Consider the following 12,402-nt stretch of genomic DNA (forward strand, 5'->3'; position numbering starts at 1 on the left):
TGATCTTCGTGTCCTCCACTACATCCTTCCAAAATATTCTTCATTTTATAAATAAAAAGCATCCCATGACACTGCTGCTCCTCATATTTCCACTTTATTATTAAAACACATGTATAAACAACCAAAGATCAGAGGACAAAAAAAGAAATAAACTAACAAAATAACAGAATCAGAAGTCACACACCTGTCAGATCTCTCCAGTAATAGTCAGATTTTACGTGGACCTAAAATGTATTGACATTAAATTTGTTGCCTTGTTTATGTTTTATTGAATAAGATGATTAAGTCTTCACTGGTGATATCTTCATTAGGAGATTCCTCCTCTTCCCAGAGATCCTCCCCTCCCTTCTCGAGAGAACGTTCCTGAAATATTAGCGAAAGACGACAAAAAAAAAAAAATGTGTGAGGCGATCAGTGAGATACCATATTGTCACTCTTCTTGTTCCCTGAGTGTAATGCTGCTTAATGCACTTCAATAAACTGCTTTATCATTTAAAACTACAGGACTTGAGTCAGTTCTGTGAGTGTACACTATATTCTCACAGGCAGAGGTTAACAACCATCCCAGAAGGATAGTCCTTTAAAGCTTTGACACCTTACCTCTGCGGCTGATTAGTCTCACTCCTCGAGGTCCTGTGCTTGACAGGCTGCTCACCAGAGGCTGACTGGCCACTGTGTGACGCTGCGTCATATTGCTTGTGTCTGTAATCAAAGAAGGGAAATAAAAAACATCACACAAGAGTTTGTGCACATATGAAAGCTTTAGCTGACGAGTGCTTTTCAACGTCTTTCATTAGCAAAATAATGGAATTCCCTTTCAGACTAATGAGCTAATATATTAAACATTTAATTAAATTGACAGGAGAAAAAAAAAAGGATTGCTAATAAGTGTTGTTGGGGTTTAAAGGTTCTATAAGTCTGCACCATGGATTATATATGGACTAAGCATGGAAACAGACACAATGCACTGGGCTGAAAAATGAAGGCAGCGCAAACTCAAAAAACTGCAGTTCCTCTGATTCGCTTTCGAAGCTTCAGGCTGGTCCTCATAGATTCCCAATGTTCAAATGTCCAATTTTACAGCATTAAAAGTACATTAATTGAGGACAGTTTTCACCTTTATAACAACTTTGCACAGGATATGGTTGCTTTGACATCTATCGGTCAGTAAACAGAATACATTACCAGGGTCTTGGCTGGTAGATGGCAGTGACGCATCATCGCTTTGCTGTCCTGCTGATTCCATGTCTGTCTGACTCTCCAGGGTAGACTCAATTCCAGGGCTGGAAACACATCCACAATCAGAGAAAACTTCCAGCGGTGTCAGGTTTAAAATAAAAGTCAACATTTCTCTCACAAATCTATTTTAACACCATGTGAGAAGCTTCTTTTTTAGATTTTTATGAGTCCAAAAAAATAATTTGACAGTAAATCCTACATAAATGAAAACTGAAAACTTAAAAGCTCACCCCTCCACTTCCTGCTCCATGAACACCTCATCTCCATCATCTGTAGCAGCAGCCATTCCAGTAGAGGCAGTTACCATGGGAACTGACTGGGACGCCATGTTGTCACTGCTGTCTGAGGGCAGGGATTCAGTGAAGACTGTCACTGATGAAACAGAGACACAGGGAATACTGAGCTTTTGAGCCCAAGAGCTGGACAGCGCCGACTGAGGAAATCTCGTCTTCGGGGTTTGTGCGTTTTTCTCACCTGGTGCAGCCACTTGTAAAGGTGTGGTGGGGACACTCCTTCCTCCTCCATCTTCATCATGAGCAGCCAGAAACAGAGGAGATTCATACATACCGAGACCTACATACAGATTTAGTTTGACACAAAAAAATGAATGTTTTAACTCGAGTATCAGACTGCATGCACAAGTTACAATTAAGCGTTTGTGCAGTACCTCCTTGAGAAGCCAGCTGTCCCAGGTCAGAGTGTGAGGCTGAAGTCTGTGGCAGCAGATCTTCAGGGGGTCCAAACCTGAATCTGGTGGACAGACCTGCTACCTGAGGTGAGCTGGAGATCAAAAACATCTGCTTAAACACGTGTTAAAATGCATCTTTTCAGCAGCCCACATTTGTAGTCTCCTTTGCCTTCTCTGCATGTTTCACTCAAGAACACATGTTTCATCTGCAGCTTCCTTCTAGAATTAGTTGCTGCAATTAGAGAAAGAAAAAAAATCCCCTACAAAAGTGCTAAAATTGGCCACTTGAATGCTTTTCTAAAAGGAAATCACTTCTCTCTGCCATTTTAAACTAGTTTTGTACCAGGTTGCAGTTTTCCCCTCTAAAAGGTTAAATTGCTTTTAACTTATTTACCTGGTTGCTGGAAATACGGACACTGTAACTGACAGGTTTCTCTACACAGGGAGCAGCAGACCACTGTCTGTTCTGTCTCCATGAAAATCTCACCTCAAAAATCCCTGAGTTAATAAATCTATAATGAGTCTGAGATCTTATGATACCACTATGTCTAGAAACAGTCCAGTTAAGACACAAAATAACGGGGTGAAGGAAAGTTAAAGTGAAGCAGTGGAGTAAAGTATGGGAATCTTTAGTGCGTGATGGACTATCACACTGACTCATACCTTAAAAACAGTAGATTGTGTGAAGTTGGTCTTTTGCCCTAAACTAGATTATTCTTTATTTTGCTTTCAGAAAACATAGGGATCCTAATATTGTGTCCATTGAATTAAAATATGAGGCCTAATCAACAGGTTCTGGGAACCAGCCTTGAATCAATTTATATTTGTCCCATCTCCTCTCAAAGATCAACTTATTGACCAAACTCTAGACCACTTCTGACTCTATAAAGTAGTCCCTTTATGACTTGCACTTTGAGCTTCTCTGTCACAGTAGAGTATCATCCAGAGCTCAACTGAAATATTTTGAAATAGTTTCCTTACTTTAACATCTTGAGGCATCGGAGGCCGAACAACCTGAGCTTATTGTGTTCCAGCCCACAGTGCATTGAAAGCAATGAGAGTTTCTTCCATACAAACACAAAAGTCACCTTTCAACCACTATATTCACTAGATTTGCCTCTCTGAAACTTAATCCTCTTTAAAATAAATAAATAAATAAAGTTCCAGGATAATATACAGAATCTTATACAGCGATCTACAAACATCAGCCATGATGGAAGACATTATGAGCCAGGTGTGTGTGTGTGTGTGTGTGTGTGTCTGTCTCTCTCTCTCTCTTACTGTATAGCCTCAGCAAAACCATCAGTACGATGTGGAACAACCAGAGTGGGAGTACTGGGAACCATTCTGTCATCATCATCAAAGAAAGGCTGCTGACAACACACAGGCACATTTAGGCTAGCTGATCCACAGAAACTGAATAATATGGTCAAAGTTCACAACACACATCTCTTACCATACTGCCTATTCCAGGAGTCAGCTGAGGTCCACGTCCTGACGATGGTCTGCGCAGCTGAGAGGCCTGTCTCTGATTCACACACAGACACCATTACTGTCAGAGTGCTGCTTTCTTCTCCTCTTATATTTCCATGTAATGATTTTACCATTCACTATTGATCGGTATTATTAATCAGTCTTTGCTGATTGGCATTGTGATTTCAGGTGGCTTTATATAACACCAAATAACTGGACAGTATATGTATTAATTTGACTTACTTAAAACTCCCAGATGAATCTAAACAAAACGCTTTTGGCATCTTTCTACTAAACTCTTAATTAAACTGCATCACTCATTTAGCCGATGTGGATAACAAACCTGCCTCCTGTTCATGATAAGTAAGCTCACTCCAAATCCAAAACATATATTTTGAATGGAACAACAATAAAAAAAAGAAATGTCTGTTAGGTTATCACCTGTGTTTGTGGGGGACCCAGCTCAGGAGCAGGAGGCTGGATGTAGAGGCGAGGTGGGAGTGGGTGTGGGGGCCTTCGTGTGTGTGGCATCCGGGGTGTGAGGGAGGATGAGGAAGGTGAGGGGGCAGAGGTTGGAGGAAGGTGTAAAGGGTCTCTAGGGTGGTCGGACTCTGATGGGGCATCACCGCTGCCTTCACCTGGAAGAGATGAGTGTGTCAGGTTGCGATTTTGAGAGAAGCATGCATGAAATGAGATGTCTGTGAAGGTTCTCAGTCATCCAGGTCATCGTAGTCAAAGGAGCTTGCAAAGAAAAGCGTCTGGACTTCTTTAAGTTGCTTGCACACGTTTCACCTCTCATCCGAGAAGCTTCTTCAGTTCTAAGGTCAAATGGTGGAGAGTCCCAGATATAAACCTAGTGGGAGAAACCCCCCACAGAGGGACAAAAGGACCCCCTGATGATCCTCTAATCGCCTGAGCCAAGGTGTGAAACTGGGTGTGGGTCCCAATCAGCCAGAGTTTCGGGTGTGTTCATTGTGAAACCTGGCCCCACCTTATCATGCGAATTCCTGAGATCAGATGGCCCAGGATGTGAGTGGGCATTAAGGCGTCTGGGGAGGGAACTCAAAACTGGATTATAGATGGCAGAGAGTTGGTGTCGTAAACCCCCGCCTCTGTTCAAAGATGGTCGCTCACAGTGGACATAGATGGCTTCTTTCACTCCTCTTTCAACCACCTCTATTTGAACTTTACCTGACAAAAAAGATAAGATGTAGATGCTAAAAATGACAGCCTCAACATGGCATTTAATCTGTTATTAGACTCAATTGGTTTCTCTCAAAATGTAAAAGAACCCACCCACCACTTTAATCACACTCTAGATCTTGTTTTAACATATGGCATAGAAACGGAACATTTAACAGTGTTTCCTGAAAACCCTCTGCTGTCTGATCATTTCCTGATAACATTTACTTTTACAATAATTGATTACACAGCGGTGAAGAGTAGACTTTATCAAAGTAGATGTCTTTCTGAAAGCACTGTAACTAAGTTTAAGAATATAATCCACCCACTGTTATCATCTTCAATGCCCTGTACCAACACAGAGCAGAGTAGCTATCTGAACGCTACCCCAACAGAGGTCGATTATCTTGTTAATAATTTCACCTCCTCACTACGTACGACTCTGGATACTGTAGCTCCTGTGAAAACTAAGGCCTCAAATCAGAAGTACCTGACTCCGTGGTATAATTCTGAAACACGTACCCTAAAGCAGATGACTCGTAATCTGGAGAGGAAATGGCGTGTCACAAATCTAGAGGATCATCATTTAGCCTGGAGAAATAGTTTGCTGCTTTATAAGAAAGCCCTCCGCAAAGCCAGAACATCTTACTATTCATCACTGATTGAAGAAAATAAGAACAACCCTAGGTTTCTCTTCAGCACTGTAGCCAGGCTGACAAAAAGTCAGAGCTCTTTTGAGCCAACCATCCCTTTAACGTTAACTAGTAATGACTTCATGAACTTCTTCACAAATAAAATTTTTATCATTAGAGAAAAAATTACCAATAATCATCCCACAGATGTAATATTATCTACAGCTACTCTTAGTACCATTGATATTAAGTTAGACTCTTTTTCTCCAATTGATCTTTCTGAGTTAACTTCAATAATTACTTCCTCCAAACCATCAACGTGTCTTTTAGACCCCATTCCTACAAAACTGCTCAAAGAAGTCCTGCCATTAATTAATTCTTCGATCTTAAATATGATCAACCTATCTCTAATAATCGGCTATGTACCACAGGCCTTCAAGCTGGCTGTAGTTAAACCTTTACTCAAAAAGCCATCTCTAGACCCAGCAGTCTTAGCTAATTATAGGCCAATCTCCAACCTTCCTTTCATATCAGAAATCCTTGAAAGAGTAGTTGTCAAACAGCTAACAGATCATCTGCAGAGGAATGGTTTATTTGAAGAGTTTCAGTCAGGTTTCAGAGCTCATCACAGCACAGAAACAGCTTTAGTGAAGGTTACAAATGATCTTCTTATGGCCTCTGACAGTGGACTCATCTCTGTGCTTGTCCTGCTAGACCTCAGTGCAGCATTCGATACTGTCGACCATAATATCCTATTAGAGCGATTAGAACATGCTGTAGGTATTACAGGTACTGCACTGCAGTGGTTTGTATCATATCTATCTAATAGACTCCAATTCGTGCATGTAAATGGAGAGTCCTCTTCACACACTGAGGTTAATTATGGAGTTCCACAGGGTTCAGTGCTAGGACCAATTCTGTTTACATTATACATGCTTCCCTTAGGCAGCATCATTAGAAGACATAGCATACATTTTCACTGCTATGCAGATGACACCCAGCTCTATCTGTCCATGAAGCCAGATAACACACACCAATTAGTTAAACTGCAGGAATGTCTTAAAGACCTGGATGGCCGCTAACTTTCTGCTTCTTAATTCAGATAAAACTGAGGTTATTGTACTCGGCCCTGAAAATCTTAGAAATATGGTATCTAATCAGATTCTTACTCTGGATGGCATTACCTTGGCCTCCAGTAACGCTGTGAGGAACCTTGGAGTCATTTTTGACCAGGACATGTCCTTCAACGCACATATTAAACAAATATGTAAGACTGCTTTCTTCCATTTGCGCAACATCTCTAAAATTAGAAATATCCTGTCTCAGAGTGACGCTGAAAAACTAGTTCATGCATTTATTACTTCCAGGCTGGACTACTGTAATTCATTATTATCAGGATGTCCAAAAAACTCACTGAAAAGCCTTCAGCTAATCCAAAATGCTGCAGCAAGAGTCCTGACAGGGACTAGAAAGAGAGAGCATATTTCTCCTGTTTTGGCTTCCCTTCATTGGCTTCCTGTTAAATCCAGAATTGAATTCAAAATCCTGCTCCTCACATACAAGGTCTTAAATAATCAGGCCCCATCTTATCTTAATGACCTTGTAGTACCATATCACCCTATTAGAGCGCTCCGCTCTCGCTCTGCAGGCCTACTTGTTGTTCCTAGAGTATTTAAAAGTAGAATGGGAGGGAGAGCCTTCAGTTTTCAGGCCCCTCTTCTGTGGAACCAGCTTCCAGTTTGGATTCGGGAGACAGACACTATCTCTACTTTTAAGATTAGGCTTAAAACTTTCCTTTTTTCTAAAGCATATAGTTAGGGCTGGACCAGGTGACCCTGAATCCTCCCTTAGTTATGCTGCAATAGACGTAGGGATTCCCATGATGCATTGAGTTTTTCCTTTCCAGTCACCTTTCTCACTCACTATGTATTAATAGACCTCTCTGCATTGAATCATATCTGTTATTAACCTCTGTCTCTCTTCCACAGCATGTCTTTATCCTGTCTTCCTTCTCTCACCCCAACCGGTCGCAGCAGATGGCCGCCCCTCCCTGAGCCTGGTTCTGCCGGAGGTTTCTTCCTGTTAAAAGGGAGTTTTTCCTTCCCACTGTCGCCAAAGTGCTTGCTCATAGGGGGTCATATGATTGTTGGGTTTTTCTCTGTATCTATGAAGCGCCTTGAGGCGACTTTTGTTGTGATTTGGCGCTATATAAATAAAATTGAATTGAATTTCAAACCATCTGTCCTCTCTGTCCAAAATGTGAACATTGGCATCCTCGAAAGAGAGTCCTTTATCCTTAAGATGCAGATGGACTGCTGAGTCTTGTCCTGTGGAGGTGGCTCTTCTGTGTTGTGCCATGCGCTTGTGAAGTGGCTGTTTGGTCTCTCCAATGTAGATCTATAATCTATAATCCATCTATAATCCAGTTTTGAGTTCCCTCCCCAGACACCTTAATGCCCACTCACATCCTGGGCCATCTGATCTCAGGAATTCGCATGATAAGGTGGGGCCAGGTTTCACAATGAACTCACCCGAAACTCTGGCTGATTGGGACCCACACCCAGTTTCACACCTTGGCTCAGGCGATTAGAGGATCATCAGGGGGTCCTTTTGTCCCTCTGTGGGGGGTTACTCCCACTAGGTTTATATCTGGGACTCTCCACCATTTGACCTTAGAACTGAAGAAGCTTCTCGGATGAGAGGTGAAACGTCTTCAAGTAACTTAAAGAAGTCCAGACGCTTTTCTTTGCAAGCTCCTTTGACCATGAAATGAGATGTAAGCTGGCCTTGGTGCTCACCACTGGCTGTTGGCTCACTGGGGTGCTGTGAGCCTGAGGGTGCTCCACACACACTCTCCTCAGTGTTAGTGCCTTCTGTCAGTTCCTCCCGCCTCTGCTCTTCGGCCTCTCCGCTGTCCTCGTTACTTTCCTCTCCCGCTCTCATTCCGCTGTCAGCAGCATCATTGTCATCTTCATCATCATCCTCATCCTCTTTATACTAACAGACAAAGTTAGAAATTAACACCTGCCATTAGATTAAAACTCAAAACATGGTAGTGAAAAGCAGCAGCACCTCATCATCTTCTTCTTCCTCCTCTTCCTCCTCCTCCTTCTCCTCTCCATCTTTACTCTCGCGGCTCTCGCTGTCGGTGTCGATCACAATCACATCTCGGATGATGGCAGAGCCCTGGGAGGACATCAGGTCAGTGGGAACGGACTGGGACACGCCCTCTTCCTCACTTTCCTTGTCGTCCCCCGATAAGACTGGGAAGCTCTGTTCTGGGAGCTCCTACATCCCAAACATAAAAATCAGGTCTTATCACACACCTTTGCAGGCCTGTTTGTGTTCATATGCAAACAATCTGACAAGACATTTCAGTTGTGTGAGCCTTTTTATTTTTTAATGTGCGCTTTATATTCCAACATCATAGCATCATGCAAGTGTTTAAGGTAAATATCCTCTGCATACCCGATTTTGAACAAGATGTGCAGAATAGATGTAAATCACACCCACTGCATGTTACAACTTACACAAGACAGCTTTTAGTCACCCATTTCAGAAATACGGTTTATAATTGTGAATTGTTCACCATACTGTACATCTGAAATCTTAAATGTAACTTGGCAGTGGAAAGATGAACCAAAGGCCTGAATACTGTGTTTCTGAAGAAACTATCCAGAAGCAGCCTTTTCATTGGCTAGAGCTGGAAAATCAGGTAAAGTAGCTGCTTTCAAAAGCATCTCTGCATTTAGAAATCAGCAGAGATAACTAGCTATCAGCTAACGACTAACTTTAAGTTCTATGGTCATATGACAACCAACATTTACTTGAACCAGAAGAGTTGACTTGACAACAGACCTGATTATCATCTGGTGAATCCTGCCGTTCTTCATCTCTGAGCTCTCCTTCCATCTCCTCATCACCTTCCACCTGAAACACACCAAGGGCCATAGTTTGACTTACATTTATTAAACACACACAGACAACAAAACAACTGATAATGTCGTGCCAAGCTTTTGAGGTTTTGACACAACAGATTAAAATGGCTCCTACTGCAGATATCGAATAGGAAGCTCTGGACTTTTCTTCGTGACATCAGTTAAAATTCCCAGACTTTCATCAGTTTGCAAAACTCAAGTGGCCTGGAACAGGTCTGTCTTTAATCAGCATTCACACAACATAAGATACCCTAGAACTAACAGTTTAAGAATGACAGCACTTCTATTTCTAGTTTCTGGGTTTTTGTGTTTACCTGCATTGCTGCTGTTGCTTTGAGGCGTAGCTTTTTGGTGGTTGGAGGTGTGTGTGAGCTCTCGGGTCTGCTTTCTTCTTCCTCCTCATCATCATCATCATCATCTCTGCTTCGCTTTGAAGATGCTTTAGTGGCATCACAAAAACACACCAGGACCTCAGTTAAGAATCTGACCATCAACATTTTCAGTACTATATTTAGTTTTTTTTACTGTTGAGGTGTTTTGTGAGTAAAGTTTCAGGCTTCTCTTTCTGACCTGTTACACTCAGAGAGGAGGGGGATGAGGATGTAGATGGCCGCTCTGCCTCCACGCTGGGCCCTGCATCCTGACTGGCTGCCTGCTGCTGAGTGGGCTGAACAAACGCTGTGGCCTGAGTGCTGCTTGGCTGAGATATGGAGGTGGGTGCATTCACCATACTGGAGCTGGTAGAGTGCACAGAGGCTGATGTATTCATCAGCACTGCTAGGAGAAACACATTTCACTTTGACATATACTGACACATACTGCTTCAAAATCTCAAAGCGCATCTCCAACAGAGATCTACTTTTATTTCAGTTGTCTTCTTCTAGAAGAAAATTGTTGAATGGATGGCATTCTTGTTCTTACCCTCTTGGCTTTCAGTCTGTGTGGTCGGCATTACTGTGGCCATAGGTGTTGGGACAGGGACAGTTGCCAGGGTAACCAAAGGACGGATGCTGGCTCGAGGCGTGGCCTTGCTGCCAGGAGAGGGACTTGGCTTGTTGCTAGGAGATGGAGTACTTGGGGTGGGTCGGATGTTGGCAGTTGGAGGCTCAGACAGAGTGGAACTGATGGAGAAAAGCGATTTGTTGTGTCTGTTCTACATTTAGAAAAGCTCTCTTTCAGGCTTTGAGAGTTCATACTGGCGTCTTTGTAATGTGGTTTTTAAGTTCATCAAACTACAGCCTCATTACGTCCACTGACTTGACATTGTATGAAACGTTTACAATCATTCAGAGCAATTTATAGTTTACCTTCCTCTGTCTTGTGCAGGACTCTTCAACGATATCTGTCTCTGGTCTGCAGACCTCGTCTGATCACCCATCTAAGGACAAACAGGTGTGTTCTTGATCATTACCACAATCACATGATGGAAATAAATTTAGCAAAGCCAAAGCAAACTAATTACAGGAAAAAATGCGGGTTTTTTTTTACTGTTGCAATTTAGACAAAAAATTATTCAATTCCTCGGGGGAAAAAAAAACAAAACACTTTCTCAAAGTTGTAAAATATTGTTTCCAGAGTATTTTTAAAACGATATTTTGAGAAATTTGCAAATACTTAAAGCATACAATTTGTAATTTTAAAAATATAACCATTTGTAAAATATCTGTATTGTTAAAACCTCAATTTTAAGACAAACAAGGTTTCACATTTGAATTTTGGAACATTTTGAAAAATAAAATATTTAAATATTCATAGAAATACTATTGTAATAACACAAAATGATGGGTTATGTTATCCATAATAAAGGCTCTATTTCTGGTGTTGGTCTAGCACAGTCAGTCACACTTTGCTTCTGTAATATTTTCATCTTAGCTTGTAAAGAAGGTTTTCTTATACCACTTTGGCTTTCTTCTTAATTTTGCGACATACAAACATGCATGCACATTAAAATAACAAATCTGAGTTTTAGCATACCTTTAGACAATTGTAACAAGAAAAGGGTGAGTTTTTTCAAAACATGCTCTATGTAATCTGTGCCTTCAAGTCCATCCTGTACCTTAGCTCCACTCTGGTCCTGTGTTTCTTCTCTGGTGTCAGAGTGCGTTTGTGTCTCTCTCCGTTCCCTAAGCTCTCTGTCCAGCCGAAGAAGTCGTCCTTCATACTGAGATTTGAGGGCATTCATTCTCACCTCCAGCTCCTCTTTACTCTGCTTCAGTTCTTCTACCTCCTGACTGAGCTGCTCTTTAGCACCTGAAGGTAAAGGAAGCAAGTCACAAATTTTAGTCACGCTAAGCATATTTGCTTGTTTGTTTGGTGATATTTGTCAGCAGATTTTCATATTATAGTGTTTTTCTGAGCTCACTGTTTAGCTGGTTGATTTTGGTCTTGGCTCCCAGGAAGGCCTTCTTAGTTTTTTCCTCTTTGTCGGCCATCTGCTGTTTGAGCTGCTCCTCTCTGATTTTGCTCTCGGATAGCTAGCGAAAACATTCATAAAAAAAAAAAAACTGCTTTCACAACATCTAATTTTAATTTAGTGCGTAAAATTCAACATAAGAGACTGTGCTTGCATTAAACGATTATGGAGGGAAATCGAACGACAGTTGGACTTGAATGTAGTTTGGAGTATGTAGGATTCTCAGATACCTCCTGTCTGAGTTTTGCAAGCTCCTCTTGTTGTGCCTGGTTTGCCTCAGCAGCTGCGGCAGCATCACTTGAGTGGACAGACTGGGAACTCTGGTTTTGGCTGGCCTGTGCGGTTCGGCTTGCTTCATTAGCTTGTTTGGCTTCAGTTAGCTGCTCCTTCAGATGTTTTATGTCTGCTTCACGCTCAACAACCGTCTGAAGGGGAGGTAAACGTGCCAAAAAGATTAAAATACCATTTTATGCAAGACATTTAAATTGCCTAAATCTTTTTCTCCAAATTTCACTGAGAAAAAAGTATTATGTTAAATAACATTTTAAAGGAAAGAAGAGGACATTAATTAACAACTCATAGTTCCTAATATAGTCTTCTTCCTCAAATTGACTACTTGCTTGGTTAGTGTTTAGACGATTACAGTAAAAAAGCAAAAAACAAACAAAATGTTCGAGTATTCAGTGTCATCACTTTGCCACTTGGGGAAAAAAGACTGCTCATGGCAAAGGTTTCCCTTCAGGTCTGTCTGGTAGAAAGGCCTTTTTAAAATAACATTGTGAAGTCTACTTTAACACAAACTAGAACCTTTTCTCACAAATAACCAAGTAGTTGTTG

The 12,402-nt window shown here is 41.5% G+C and overlaps 1 protein-coding gene across 5 annotated transcripts in view; it reads right to left on the reverse strand.

Annotated features, from left to right (window-relative positions):
* Nucleotides 1-77: 77 nt before the first annotated feature.
* Nucleotides 78-12,402, reverse strand: part of LOC146688331 (nucleoprotein TPR-like) — a 37,459-nt gene continuing 25,134 nt past the window's right edge. Inside the window, exons 37-55 of one of the 5 annotated variants that reach the window (XM_085438942.1) lie at nucleotides 11,796-11,990; nucleotides 11,515-11,626; nucleotides 11,209-11,402; nucleotides 10,460-10,530; nucleotides 10,074-10,273; nucleotides 9,723-9,926; nucleotides 9,467-9,591; nucleotides 9,073-9,144; nucleotides 8,287-8,502; nucleotides 8,013-8,211; nucleotides 3,842-4,038; nucleotides 3,384-3,455; nucleotides 3,209-3,297; nucleotides 1,907-2,019; nucleotides 1,714-1,812; nucleotides 1,470-1,611; nucleotides 1,186-1,283; nucleotides 601-702; nucleotides 78-363 (exon numbers count right to left, since the gene is read on the reverse strand). In XM_085438942.1, the coding sequence (XP_085295068.1) occupies nucleotides 308-363; nucleotides 601-702; nucleotides 1,186-1,283; nucleotides 1,470-1,611; nucleotides 1,714-1,812; nucleotides 1,907-2,019; nucleotides 3,209-3,297; nucleotides 3,384-3,455; nucleotides 3,842-4,038; nucleotides 8,013-8,211; nucleotides 8,287-8,502; nucleotides 9,073-9,144; nucleotides 9,467-9,591; nucleotides 9,723-9,926; nucleotides 10,074-10,273; nucleotides 10,460-10,530; nucleotides 11,209-11,402; nucleotides 11,515-11,626; nucleotides 11,796-11,990 (2,556 nt within the window). In that variant the 3' untranslated portion in view covers nucleotides 78-307. Of the gene's footprint in view, nucleotides 364-600; nucleotides 703-1,185; nucleotides 1,284-1,469; nucleotides 1,612-1,713; nucleotides 1,813-1,906; nucleotides 2,020-3,208; nucleotides 3,301-3,383; nucleotides 3,456-3,841; nucleotides 4,039-8,012; nucleotides 8,212-8,286; nucleotides 8,503-9,072; nucleotides 9,145-9,466; nucleotides 9,592-9,722; nucleotides 9,930-10,073; nucleotides 10,274-10,459; nucleotides 10,531-11,208; nucleotides 11,403-11,514; nucleotides 11,627-11,795; nucleotides 11,991-12,402 lie in introns of all 5 variants that reach the window. The other 4 variants (XM_085438941.1, XM_085438940.1, XM_085438943.1 and 1 more) reach the window with 4 other exon arrangements.

The sequence above is a fragment of the Copadichromis virginalis genome, linkage group LG18 (assembly GCF_057382275.1).
Source record: "Copadichromis virginalis isolate Kocher_CV1m ecotype Utaka linkage group LG18, C_Virginalis_male_GT1.1, whole genome shotgun sequence".
NCBI lineage: Eukaryota > Metazoa > Chordata > Actinopteri > Cichliformes > Cichlidae > Copadichromis > Copadichromis virginalis.